Below are 14275 nucleotides of genomic sequence, written 5' to 3'. Positions count from 1 at the left end.
GTTTAAAGTTTTTTCAGAAGGTCACTGTAAAATTGCATACAATGGATATGTATAGCTTAGTTGTGTTGGGATGTTGAGGAGTTAAATACACCCATGTGGCTTCTGACTGGTTCTACATTAGTGGACTTGGTTTTCATTGGTCCATGATACATGTTTCTAGGAGTTGTAATGCAGGTTCAGTTAAAATGAAGCTTGCTTTTCTCAGTGGTACAGCCATGGAAAAAATGATTAGATCACCCTGGTTTTCTTCAATTTCTTGTTCATTTTAAAGCTTGATACACCTAAAGGTACATTTGTTTGGACAAACATGATGACAAAAACAGCTCATAAGAGTTTAGTTTCAGAGCTGATATCAGACATTTTCCATGGTTTTCTTGATAATAACCAAAATCCCTTCAGTTCTTCCATCAATAGCTATGGCATTGTTCTGCCAAAAACAGCTTTTATGATTCCGTGTTTTCTTTTCTGTCTGTTTTAGTCCCATGATCCGCACAGGAGTTAGTACTGATCCAGAACCATTGTTCCTGATGTCTCTTCATGCTCTCCACCAACTTCTGATCACAGCAGGCCATTCCTGTTGCACTAATTCTAACTAATCTGCTTTGTTTTGGGGCTTGTGGTTCTCCATTTAGCATATGATAACTTTCCACAGGTTTTCAGTTGGATTTAGATCTGGTGATTGAGCAGCCAAGCCATGGTTCCAGTGTTCTGGTTCTCCATCCAGGCTTTAACTGACCTTGTCTTCTTGGAAAATCCAGTCATTGGAGGGAGGAAAGAGTTTTCCAGCTGATGGAAGAAGACTGTTTTCCAGAGTAGCCCCAAACATGACCTGGTTCATTCTCCCTGTTCCACCCAGACTGAAACTACCCCAGATGCTCACTGATCCACCCCCATGATTTACTGTAGGGGCAGACAGTCTGGTTTGGAACTTCTCCAGGCTTCCTCCTAACCAGTAAGTTGGATGGAGTGGACATCAACTGAAAACTGGATCCATCCTTGAAGAGGACCTTAGTGCAATCATCAACAGTCCAACTGAAACTGAAGAAAACAAAGGTGGTCTAATTTTTTTTCCTTGACTGGAGACGTTCTACATTGAATTGACTCAAACTCTGTGAGCCGTCATACGTCAGTCTGATCTTCATCATCATCAACAAAATACACAAAACAGTCACATTACTGTCTGTGCACAGAATACTTTGTGAAAAGATTGAGGGAGATTCATCTTTTTTTAATGAGAGTATTTTAGGTTGCTTTGGGTGAAGTCAACAGACCAAAGCTGTTTTTTTTTCTCTCTGATATGCTGTGTAATGACTGCATTCACCACGGGTCCAGGGTGCAACTAAATCTTGCTGTTTTCACACTCACTTTGAATTTTAAAACACATTTTTTATCCCCAGAGTGGGTTAAAGTATCACAAAAACAAAGCAGAGAAATAGAATAATTACTATTTTTATTACATTGATTAATATACAGAAGTTAATCTGGTCTACAGAGGATACAGGAAGCATGACTTCTGCATGCAGCATGAGGACGGCTGGAACGTACAGTTGGTCTGTACTGATTAAGACTAGTAATTATACATTATTGTGGCAGTACACATTTTCAGCCATGTCATACAATTGTTCAGAAAAAACATAAAAAAGGCACTTGTGTGGCGATGAACGGAACACTCTGAGGAAATCTCCTTTCATGTATTCAATCATCCAATCAGGCCAAACTGCACTGAAAAATCTGTATTTTACGACAGTATACTTGAAAATTGTCGTCACAAAATAAACATTTTGGTGATTATTAGCAACATGCATTTACTTCAGAGTAAATAAAGGTCAGATTTCTGAAGATACGACCTGTATGTTTGTCCAAAAAGCACGAAAACGCTAAATTGTCAGATTTTTGAATGGAGTTTGGTGTGATCAGAAACTATATGGATATATTGCATCATAAACTGTAAAATCAATCGCATTATTCCGTCATACATGTTGATAAAAACTTCAGAATGATTTCTTTAACCTGTACTAATTTAAGTACAAATGTAAACAAGTTTTTAAGATAATATTTGATAGAAAACCATGTTGTCCTCTGGGTTGATCTTCATGTTCTTTCTTTTGTTTTTATCAGATACTGTCTTTACAGAAAATTGTAATTTCAAAAAGTAATTCCAAATCAATACTGTGTTAAATAAATGTAAAAGTGCTGTAATAAATTTCTCAAGTGGTCAAATCCAGACTGTTAAAACAAATAACAGCCAACACTGTACATCATCTGAGGACTATCTTCATTATTACCCTTTTTCTCGACACTTAAGGCTCTGTCCCCACGGTTCTTTTGGAGTTTGGTTAGTATAAACTGTACAAAACAGCCTTTTTGGAATTTTTAACACGTTTAGAGTGAAATACATGCAGTTCTTTTCTCTTATCAACATTACAAATGGAACCTTTTCAGGTGAAACACACGGAAAGCTCACGTTTGGCAGTCGTTTACAGTCATTCCCTGTAGTGAAAAATCTCAAAACAACACATTTCAGCACACAGAAAACATCTTTAACAAATCACCATGTAAACAATTCTGGCATCAGTCACAGTGTTCCAGCGGGGGAGGAGTCCTACTACGTTTAAAGGCCTCTACGCTGTTCATTCTGTACAGGTAAACCCTTATATGCAGTAAATGTGCATGAAAACACATGACAGAGGAATGTAAAGCGGCTGCATCTGAGCTACAGCTTGTTTAAGGTTTGCTCTTATTCAAATACTCTGAAAAAAACTAGCGTGACACATACATGTACAAAAAACTGAGTAGAAGAGGGTAGAAATGACTGTTAAAAACTTTCATTCATTTATGCCGTTCATGAGCCACAGTGCAGTGAATTCCTACAGAGCAGTAAACTCTGGAAAGGAAATGACATCGACCAAAGCCTGGCGCTAAAAAGCACGTCAGCTTGGATCATTGGGTTTAAAGTTACAGAGCAGAAGCATGTTTCTAAAGTACCACACTAACAGGAATCTTACTGTAATTCAGTCAAAACACCACACGATGGGGACAAACCGAAGACTTTCTGCTTCCAGACTTCATCTGAGCTGAAACTGCTGCAGCTGAATAAAAATGGGCTTGTGGAAACTGCATGTGCGTTGACCTACATAATACTGCTGGCAGGTTGGTTTTTTTTCTGTGTTGCGATCGACCACACGTGCACGCTGACCTCAGTCTGTCCACTCTGTCGTCTCTCCTGGCAGTGAGACACTGTGTGCATTGTGGACTGTTTTCTGTGCAGGCGGGGTCCTCGCTGCAGAGGGAAGTCGTCTCATCGGCCTCTCTCCATGCTAACAGCACCTCCTGGTGGCCGGAGGAGGCTGCCGAGTCAGTTTGAAAGACTCGTTGCTGTCCACCTCAGGGTTCTCCAGGGGGGGATCTGTTTACCTGAAGATACAAGAATAATTCTATTCAGTTTCATTTATACAGCACCAAGATGCTTTACAGAGCCCATATGAACTCCCCCCTAAGGCCACAGTGGAAAGAGAAACATCCTTTGAATGGGAAGAAACCTAAAGGTCATTTACAGAGTTACAGCAGACAAAAGTTGAATCATTAAACCTGTGATAAATGAGGTAGGTCTGTCATTGATTTCATTCCTAAAAAACTCATCTATTTGCATTAAAGTTACACATTTAAAGCATTTTTTTATTACAATCATCCATTCCTGCCATAAAATGGTTTAGATGTAGCTCTGTATTGTTTCCCTAAAAAAGTGCAGATCCATGAAGTCCAAGCCCCACGTTTTAGAAGCAGAAACCGATTCTGGGGATGAATAGTGGAATAAAACATCCCACTCTGCATGTTGTTAGGATGGTTTTTTTTACGTATGAAACCCTGAAAATCTGAATCTGCTTTTGAGATTTGATGAAGTGGAATCTCAGTCCTGAATCATGGGCCAGAGTCTAAGAACTGACCATGTTCAAATGTTAAAGATCCTCAAAGCCGATAGTGTGACGTCTACAGAGTGCTGGCCTCCGATTGGTCAGGGAGCGACGACACACCAGACCTGCACTGTGGGAAAAGAAGAGGTCGAGACTTTTGTGTCTTTGTTGGCGGACCAAAGAATCCAGAGGGAGCTGGACGGTGCGACTCACAACCAGAAAGTTTATCAGGAGGTCTCTGAGCGGATGGCCGTCCACGGATACAGCAGAACACTGAAGCAGAGTCAGGACAAGCTGAAAAAGCTCTGAAGTGACTATCGGTCCATCAAGGACTATAACAGCCGGAGTGGGTCAAACCGGAGGTGTTGGAAGTGGTTTAATCAAATGGACGCCAAGCAGCGAGCAACAGGAAGGAGAACGACTCCACCGCTGGATTATTGAGACCATGTTGGAGGACGGTGAGCGTTCTGTGACTCCACCCATGATGAGGTAGAACTCAGCTGTAAAGGAAAACCACCTAAACCCAGTAGAGTCGAGTAGAGTAGGTGGTGGTGGAAAAGCGCCTTAAAACTCTAAAGTAGTGTGAAAGCCAAGCGCAATCATAACAGAAGTTCTCCATTTTAAAATGAGGACATTCTGAGTGATCCAGAACAGAATCAGAACATACACGGAAAGAAGTATGACAATAATTTCAGCACTAAATATGCATGATAAACATACAACTAATCATGTAAAAGAGAAGTGGGAGAAGGAACAGATGACTGGCTTAACATGTGGAAGATTCATCCCACATCCACTGGATCACAGATATGGAGGGAGTTCTTTATTCTTTATTTCACCAAAGACAAAAAGTAAAGAGTTAAACCGACATCAGAAATGTTGGAGATCACTCACATGTCTTTTGGAAATGTCAGAAAGTAGCTAAGTTTTTGGAAACTGTATGTGAAGAGCTACAGCAGATAATGGGTTAAAAGATCCCTCTGAGTTGCAGTGTGAAGACAGTGTGATGGAAATGACAGATATTCAGTCCAAATGCTGCTCGTGTCCTGTAAAAAAGCCCTAATGTGGAACTGGGGGGAAACAGAACCACAAAGAAAGGACCAATGGTTGAAAATTATTGAGGAAATCTACAAAATGGAAAAACTAACTCCCAAAGTGAGACTACAGGAAGCACAAATGGACAAAAACTGGACAAAGCGGACAGAATGCAGGACTGGAAATGGCAGCGTTGGAGGGAACATCATGATTAACAGGAGACGCTCTGTTAATACCCAGGCATTGTTCAGTTGTTTTGTTTGTTTTTCTTTCTGGGTTTAGTGTAATTGTATAAAAAGAAATAAAAAGCCCTTTTCTACAGTCTTCTACTGCCTGTCCTCTCCTCATCTGATTCTGTTCAAGTTCTGAACGAGCAGCACAGATCTTTTCTCTACAGCGAACCTCCACAGTGATGAAGGCTAAACTGATCGACATCACACAGACACACGGAACTTACTGATTTTCTGAAAGAGCTCCTCAACGTTGACAGCATTTCTGGCACTAGTCTCGATGAAAATAGCTGCGATTGATTCAGCGAACTCCTTCGCTTCCTTCATAGGAACTTCCCTGTGACAGAGAAGAAGAGTTCAGTCAGTTTAGAACAGATTCAGACGAGAAATCTGTGTTTTTATACACACAGGAAATAATAATGGTTAAATAAAACCGATGCATTTTTGCAACAGTGGGTTTTACAGTCCTAAAAGAGGTGACAAAGGAAAACAAGAGTTATAGTTGGGTCATTCTGTATGAAATCAACCAATTTTAAGAAAACTATGAACAGCTAAAAATCAAAAATATCTGTCCGACCTTCAGATTCAAAGGTCAGTACCAGCATGTGGGATAGGTGGTATCAAAGAATAAAAGACATCATGTGAAATTACAGGAATTTCCCTAAATTTTGACACCAAGCACAACTTGCTTCTATAAACCCTTCTATGTTTAATGCATTTTAATTAATGAATCTGAAGGTGGGACAGATATTTGTGATCTTTAGCTGTTCATATTTCATGCATTACATACCATAGCACTTTCATTTTATACAGATCCAATCCTTAGATAGCCAAATTATACCACATAAAATCTCTAATGGATATGATGATCAGTTTTTGTGTAATGGGTGGCCAAATGTAGCAGTTTAGAAGTTCATGATGGATAAAATCGCAACTTTGTCATTCTCTGTAACATGCAATTATAAATATAAAGTAAATATTTTCACATTTCTGAGGACTATAGGTCACTGTGAAATGATTCTGAAAATGTCAGATCTCTATCTTTTGTTGTTCAGAAGTTATAGAAGTCTGAAAATGGTCGAAAATTTCAAGTCTTAATTTTGGCTGCAATAATAGGGTACCCCCTACCTACTTCAAATGGCCATAACTTTGAAACTAATGACAATAAAGCATTCAAATTTTGGATTTTCCCATCATATATAATTTACTAAATGTACGTAAAAACTTAGCAAAATCTGAGAGGGTCAGGTGGGGACCACTGGTTGAAATGATATGGAATGACCCAGTTCCAGTTAATAATCAACATTTCTGCTGAAGTTTATATTGAACTGTGAACACTCAAGCTAAAGCAGGACAGGCTTATTATGATTAAAAACGAGGCCTCAAACTTTTGTGCTACATCTCACTAGTTTCATTTCAATATCCTCTAGCGTTTTTTTCCAGCCAAATAGAATAAAATGAGCCCACCTGATGTCTCCTAAATCATTCTTATTCCCTGCTATGGCTACAACGATGTCCTCTGGACCGTGCTCCTTCAGCTCCTTCACCCATTTCTTCAGTGTCTGGAAAGAATCCTGGACAGCGAGAACACATCATGGTCAGTTCTGGGACGGGTTCTGTGAGAACATGCCCAACGTTTTTTTAGTCCCTGTCACATGTTCAAGTTTCCATGAACAGACCAGGAAAGAATGACATTCGTAGGTCAAAGAAGCACAGCAGAGTGATGGAAAAGCGACTTCAGGCTCAGTGTGTTCTTTAGTTCATTCATTCAGTCCAGCTGTTATGACCCAACACAACTAAAGTCTGACCTACTGTCACTGATTCAGACATAGGAAGTCTTCTGTTCTGCTTACCAGTTTAGTTATATCGTAGACAATGACAGCAGCAGCTGATCCTCTGTAGTACATCGGTGCTAATGAATGAAACTAAAAAAGAAAACACATTTATACCAGTTAGCATCATCATCTTTTTATTTGAACAACATGCATGAATATAACTCAGCTGCTTCCTAAAGATGAATTCCTTTAATGGATACCAGCATTAAAATGTTGTGTTAACCTATAAAGACAGATGCAGCATGGAGCCGGAGGAGCACACCGGTATCAGACATTCTAGAAAGACGAGCGGTCGATGGAAAAAGTGACTCTCAGAAGCTGCAGCTCTTCTTAACTGATCATTAAGGTTCCTCCAATGTTGAATAAAAGACTATTTACTGAGAACCTTAGCCTCCAGAAATGACAGCACAGATTTGGTTTGAGATCATTTATAAACAATGACTCCATGAGTTTGTCCCACAGAAAGAACAGAGGAATGGATTCAGGATGGATTCTGGTCACAGTTCCACAAACTGGGTGGGGTGGCAATGGGGGAAAAAACTATTGGATCATGTTTAACTATTGTTATGTCAATTACTGATAGAAGCAGTCTCCGGGGGGCTACATTCAAAACCTGCTCTGTTCTTCTGACTCTACAAAGCTCAACACATAAAGGAACACAACATCAGCAGACAATGAAAAGTCAATCAAGCAAAACTCCACAAACTAATGAATGAATGCTGAACTTCAATCAACACTGATGAAATCTGTGCACATCTGTTCAGCTCCCAATGAACTCTAAAGAAATAGAGGACTTTTATTTTGAAAAACTGCCCTAACATTCCTCAGTAGTACAGCTGTATGCAGAGAAGGACGACTTGGTTCATAAAAATTCACCAGAACGCAAGAAATTAAGTTTTTCTTTCTCTTGCTGCATGTATGGATGCATTGTTCTGAAAGAAACTAAAGGCTAGAACGATTATTTCAGACCACAGATTTTCTTTGTAATCTGAACTGAATGCATTGAGTTTTTTCTTAATGATAAAAACAAGTTTACAAACCATGCAGCCCGATTCCAAACCTGATAACACCACAGCAGTGTGGCAAAAACAAGAACACAGTTTTTGGTGTCATCCCAAAAAAACTCTAGAGCATCAAAACAAATCAGATTTTTTGTTCTCACTTATTCTATAAAGTGAAACTCTATTATATGCTAGACTCATTTCAGGTATAGTGAAATATTTCAGATATTTCAAGTAGGGCTGGGCGATAAATGGATTTTAACGACCGTCAGAAACTCCAAACAGTGTCTTTAATTTTCATCACAACAACAGCATCTCTGATATTTAACTCCAGCCGTCCATATTAAGTTGTTCCTCCTCAACATATTGGTTTCTCACATAACCAGGAAATGGATGCACTAGGTTTTTCCATGCAGTAAGCAAATCTGGCAGTCCTCAGCTCCACCCTGCCCCCTTCTCCATCCACTGAATCACTCTGACGTCTCATGACTTTTGAACCTGGATCATCCTGTTTCATGCCTAATAATAACATGCATGTCCTCAGCACCAGCCACAGGGAGGGCATTGTGTCGCTCTCTGCTCCATGATGCACAATGCCATAAGAAAAAAAAAAGTTTCATGGAGTCATGTGAGTGAACTTAAAGTTCGGAGGAAGTAAAGTTCCTGTGGTGGTCGTACTCACCCGCTCCTGTCCGGCCGTGTCCCAGATCAGAAACTTGTGCAGTTCATTCCCACACGGCACCGTCTTGGTCAGGAATGACGCTCTGCGGATGAGTTAGTGCATTTCACAAAGTCATTCTTTAAATAGCACAAAGAAAAAAATCTGCAGCAGTCAGCAGGAAACTAATAAGACTGAAGATGTTGAATCACTGTGGTGGAGGCGTATGAAGAAACATCAAACAAGGAGGAGGACTACAGTGACGATGGTGGGCAAGAGCATTCATTGAGATATGACTTCACTTTTTGTCATCAGTCCATCTTAGTTTGTTTCATAATACGTTTTATAAACTATATATTCATTACTGCGTTTAAGTTTGACATCGTTTTTTGTTATTTGTACATGACATGCTTTCCACAAACTGCTGCACTCTACAGGCTAAACTATAGAATTCATTTTGTGTTTACACAAAGGATTTTATGGAAAATGTGGAGGAGTGCATTGAAGGACGCACTAAACTTAAAAAATCTGTTAATATGACCTGAAACATTACTTATGGGAATGTTTCTAGCATCGATTGCCCTAAAAACTCATCATCAGGGTTTTAAGTTTTTTCCATGAAAATAACCCTGTCCTGTCGTAAAAATGGCTTAAGGCCTCTCCAAACTGTGTGATTTTAACAATTTATAAGCTCCCAGCTCGCTACGCTTTGCGACATGAATCTAACAATCCTTGGGCACAATGTGAGGTCTGCTCTGTGGAGATTACATGATGAAAACACAGATGAATCTCAGCCTACGATGTACGTGAGTCAACATGAACAAAGAATAAAACGTCATCAGTGTGCGCCGTCCATCCATGAAAAATAAATGACGGAAGCATAAACGGAGCTCCTACAATCACAGGGAAACTAGCCAAACATGAACCCTACAATCATAGGGAAACTAGCCAAACATGAACCCTACAATCACAGGGAAACTAGCCAAACACAAACCCTACAATCACAATGAAACTAGTCAAACACGAACCCTACAATCACAGGGAAACTAGCCAAACATGAACCCTACAATCACAGGGAAACTAGCCAAACGTGAACCCTACAATCACAGGGAAACTAGCCAAACGTGAACCCTACAATCACAGGGAAACTAGCCAAACATGAGCCCTACAATCACAGGGAAACTAGCCAAACATGAACCCTAAAATCACAGGGAAACTAGCCAAACATGAGCCCTACAATCACAGGGAAACTAGCCTGGAAACCATGGTTTACCTGCTGCTCGGTCTATTAAAAGAAATACATTTTCCAAAGTTCCATGAAGAAAAATGTGCACCGTCGCTGTTGTCATTTTTCTTTTTAAATGGCGGGTTTGGTTATCGTGAAGGAGTCACTGTCGTGTGTCATCACTCCCTGTCCAATCAGAGGCCTGCACTCTGTAGACGTCATATTATCATTTCCACTCCGCTCGCTGGGAACCCCGACCCAGTAGGTCCTAAAATAGTAGCTGCTACCAGGTACTACATCCTGATGGAAAACCTCACAAACTGAGTAGAGTCAAGATGAGTAGGTGCTAGCGGGGAAAAGCGCAATATGTGCAGATCTATAAATACACAAAGTAACTGCCTGCAACTCAAACACTATAAAATGACTCTACGTACACAATGGCAAGTTGTAATCTTGGAGTGAATGAGCCACACATGTTCAGGACAGAAACTGATTCTGCAGATGACTCATCTACTAACTGATGTATTTTATGTACTGCACTCCACAGCATTAGTACCAGTAACAGATAATACGAGCCTCTGACTTCACTACATTCTTCAGCAGCAACTAATGTGCTGCTAACATCAAAAAAAAGCTCACGTCTGCAATCACAAACAGAAAACATCTCTTCTCTGTTAAATATGAAACTGTAGTTGTCTGAAGTTGGACTTTTGAGATCATCATCAGTAAACTGCAGCTGTTTCACTTGTTTCATTCATGATGATCCTTGTAGCTACAGAGACACCACTGGAACACGCTAACGACGTTAAACGCTTGATTCTCAGCAGCGGGGAGCTTTAAAATATGCATAAACCATTAGTTTTGGACTAAATGAGCTGGGGACATTTTCTGTTCGGTCTCTGGAGGAATCAATTTTTCTGCTATTAGCTTCTAGATAGTTCTCAATGGAATGCTTTAGAATGAAGTATGTTTCGAATTAGTACTACTAGACAAACTGCAGTATGTCTACATGTGATTTGATCAAGGTAACACTAAAATAACGTCAACTTTAGCTGTTCTGAACCAGTTTTCTCGGAGTGCTGTGGACTCACCCGATGGTCGGACTGATGTTGTGATCAAAATGATCCTGAACGAATCGGCAAACGATGCTGGATTTCCCCACTCCAGTGTCCTGCAAACAGAAGGTCACACATTAATCACAGTTAGTCGCTATTGATCCCATTGTTTATACAACCGTCTGGTCACTATCAGATCTGTTACTGGGAGTCCATCAGCTCAACTATCCCCAACAGTCATTAACCATTGTAATGGACAACTTAAACTGTCAATCACAAAACAAGCTCATTGACATCAAATTAAAGCACCTCACGGGCTTTTTTTAGGTGCATGTCATTTATGCTCCATTCATCTCTAGTGATCCAGGCATAATAGCAGCTCTTATCCCAGCTTTTCACAGTTCAAGTACGTATGAATAAAATCTATCGTAGAAGTTAGACCTGAGCAAGTAGAGATGAAACAAAGAATAGATAAAGACAAAGAAAAGTTTAAGTGGACTAAAAAGTCCTTTGAGTTCAGTTGTTCCAAATATTTGAGCTGAAAATCCCACATTTTGCTCTCAAGAATAAGGCGATCATCGAACTTTAGCAGGAGACTGCAGGGCTGATCCAAATCCTAAACTTTTAAAGATCACCGAACCTTTAATCAGTGCTCTACATGGGAATAAACATCAACACGTGGGCTACTGGCTGTGTCCAGAACAACAGGAGTCACTTCAGGGGTTCAAGAGGAAACTAAATACTGCACAATTAAAAGAACAATCAGACCGCTAATCTCACCCCCAGCAAATAGATAAAAACATACATTATTCACTACTACGTCGTAAATATTTTGAGCATAACAAGGCTAAATGTCCAACAGTTAATTAAATAAAGAACATTCAGATTTCTTCTATATCTGTGCAGAGGGCAACTTTCTGAAGCCGTGTTTTTAGAGTCACATCAGTTGCAGACATGAATTTCAGTTAAATACAAATACATTATTTTGTTGTTTGTTTTATAGCTTTATTGTACTGAGCGCATTAACAGGCAGTATGATGTTCATTTGATCACTGTAATGTTTAATAATTCACTTTACATATCTACTAGATGACAGAAATCCTGTATTGTTCGATCAGTTTTAAACGTTGATTGCAAGTCGCTCCTGGAATCCACCTCTCTGCTGGAAAAAAGATAATCCTGATTTAATTTGACCCCAGACACCGGCAGCGAAATGAAGAATCCGTTTGTACATGTTTTCATTGGTTAAAGTGTGTTTGATTTAGGGTTTAGCTGGATTTTAGTTGGAGCTCTTCTACAGACTCCTTCAGACTGCAGGATAAAAGCGACTTTCAAGACATCTGAAAACGAACCGCTGAACGATTTAAAACTGACCCAGAACCAGCAGCCGACAGAAAAGGAACTAAAGGGTTTAGTAGGTAGACACTTTTAGGAGGAGTGTCTTACATCCATCCATCCATCCATGGGAATTTTCCTGGAATTTTTAATGAAATTCTCTTAAACGTTTCCTGAAAATCTTCCTGAAATTGTTGAAGGATTCTATGGGAATGTTGTAGGAATTTTAGGAAATTTTCTTGAAGTTGCATGGAAAACGTATTGGAAATTTCTGTGAATTTTCCTGAAATTCAATCCTCCTGGAATTTTGTGGAAAGTTTCCAGGAAATTCATGGGAATTTTCCTGACATTTTACGGCAATTGTCCGGGAATTTTCCTGACATTTTCCAGTAATTTTGTGAGAATTTATGGGAAATTTTCTGGGAATTCTCCTGGAATATTGTGGGACATTTCCAAGAATTTTATGGGAATTTTCCCTAAAATTTGTGTAAATTTTCTAGAAATTTTATGGGAAATTTGCAGGAGTTTTCTTGAAATTGTATGTCAGTTTCCCTGGAATTTATCTCGCTCAGTCTTTTCAAACTAATTTTCCTTACACAACTGTCTGAGCACACCACAGCCACCATATCAGCATCTACCTCATCCTGTACTGTGAGGCACAGATTAAGTTTTTTCATGCATTAATAACATTCCAATCACATTGTAGGGGATGTTACTACCACTTGTCAAGTGTAAAACTGCATTATACGAGTTAAAATTGTCCTTTAAAGCTACTAAAACCTGCATAAACATCTGGATTAGTTATACTGTAGTCCACAGCATACATGTGAGTAGTTTTGGACCAACACTGATCCTTCCACAAGCTTTACAGGAACACAAAGTCAAGTTTTGATCCGGATCAAACCCTAAACCTTGATTAAGAGATCTAATCCGACATGAGAGGTTCATTTCCAGATTGGATGTGAAATGTGATCCCTGCTGGGCCCTGGGCCGGTATTTACAGGCCCGGTAACCCCACGGAGCTCTTTAAAAGCCCTCATTTCCTATCCATTCGTTGATAAAGCAGCATTTTGTGGTGTGAACCTCTTGTTTCCGTGAGCTTTTTAAAGAGGCTCTGGTGTGTTTTGCTAACGCAGCAAGAAATCTAACGGCTCGGTCTGACGGTGACGTAATGGGCGATAAATTGACAGAACCGCTAACTGGGAAAAAAACAAAAATCGATTAAAACACGCAAAAAACACGAAGCAAAGGGAAGTTAAAGGGTGTAAAAATGTAAATAAACGTAATAAAATGAGGCTAAAACCACTGCTGACCGATGAGCTAGTGGTTTCCACACAGCTAGCGACATTCCCAAGTTTTTTAACCAACACGACAAAGTGGAAATGTAAAAAACCCACCGAAATTAACGGAACATTTGCACTAGTATTGACTTTATTAATTTCCGCTAGACTCAAAATGCTGTCAGTTAAACTCGCAGTCAACAGGCTGAAGGAATTTTCCCCAAAACGGAGCAACAAAAACAGCCGACTCACCCCTAAAAGGCAAACCTTGAGCTCCCGGATGGCCATGATGGAGACTTCTGGAAGGGTTTAAATCATCGTTTGTCAAGGTTCACTCACTGTCTTTGTCCCGACATGCTTGAAACTGCTTGAGTTCTTTTTTTTTCTTGGATAAAAGAGAAACCCAGAAACCCAGCCCCTGACTCAGACACACTGACCGTCTCCTCTCAACCACCGGATTTCAAAATAAAAGGCCCGGAGCTCAGTGGTAGGAATGTTTTATGGCAGGATGAAGTTTTCAATGACTCCAAGAACCCCTTGTTTTCTCCGATTGGGTCACTGAAATACACGCATATTTGTCACAAAAAATACAATCATGCATTTTGGCTCTTACATTGATTTATTACAGGTCTTCAGGAAAAATCTGGTCCAAAAATATACACATATTAATGGTCTGTTGGCCACTTCTACCCGGACTAGGCGCTTTTGGT

General features: G+C 39.8%; 1 protein-coding gene across 2 annotated transcripts; it reads right to left on the bottom strand.

The window, feature by feature from the left end:
- Positions 1-1433: 1433 nt before the first annotated feature.
- Positions 1434-14037, bottom strand: rab31 (RAB31, member RAS oncogene family). Of its 2 annotated transcripts, none has more exons than XM_051952960.1 (7): positions 13818-14037; positions 10987-11066; positions 8695-8776; positions 7030-7101; positions 6644-6750; positions 5395-5513; positions 1434-3406 (listed from the first exon to the last, which is right to left on the bottom strand). In XM_051952960.1, exons 1-7 carry the CDS (start codon positions 13851-13853, stop codon positions 3318-3320), a joined length of 585 nt encoding a protein of 194 aa, XP_051808920.1. In that variant the 5' UTR covers positions 13854-14037; the 3' UTR covers positions 1434-3317. The 2 variants fall into 2 exon arrangements, with proteins under 2 accessions (XP_051808920.1, XP_022065565.2); XM_022209873.2 differs by having other exon boundaries at positions 1434-3414; positions 5404-5513; positions 13818-14036.
- Between the last annotated feature and the right edge of the window lie 238 nt (positions 14038-14275).

This window comes from Acanthochromis polyacanthus, chromosome 9, assembly GCF_021347895.1.
Source record: "Acanthochromis polyacanthus isolate Apoly-LR-REF ecotype Palm Island chromosome 9, KAUST_Apoly_ChrSc, whole genome shotgun sequence".
Taxonomy (NCBI): Eukaryota; Metazoa; Chordata; class Actinopteri; family Pomacentridae; genus Acanthochromis; species Acanthochromis polyacanthus.
Note: the sequence above shows the minus strand (reverse complement) of the source record. Positions and strands in the feature narration are given on the sequence as shown.

Bases quoted from the DNA above. Each gene is read 5' to 3' on its own strand.
- rab31 (XM_051952960.1), bottom strand. From the start codon at position 13,853: ATGGCCATCCGGGAGCTCAAGGTTTGCCTTTTAGGG. The intron at 5,514-6,643 runs GTGGGCTCATTT...TCTCTGTCACAG, and splicing joins AATGATTTAGGAGACATCAG to GGAAGTTCCTATGAAGGAAG. The intron at 3,407-5,394 runs GTGTGTCTGTGT...TCAGGTAAACAG, and splicing joins TCAGAAAATCAGTAAGTTCC to ATCCCCCCCTGGAGAACCCT.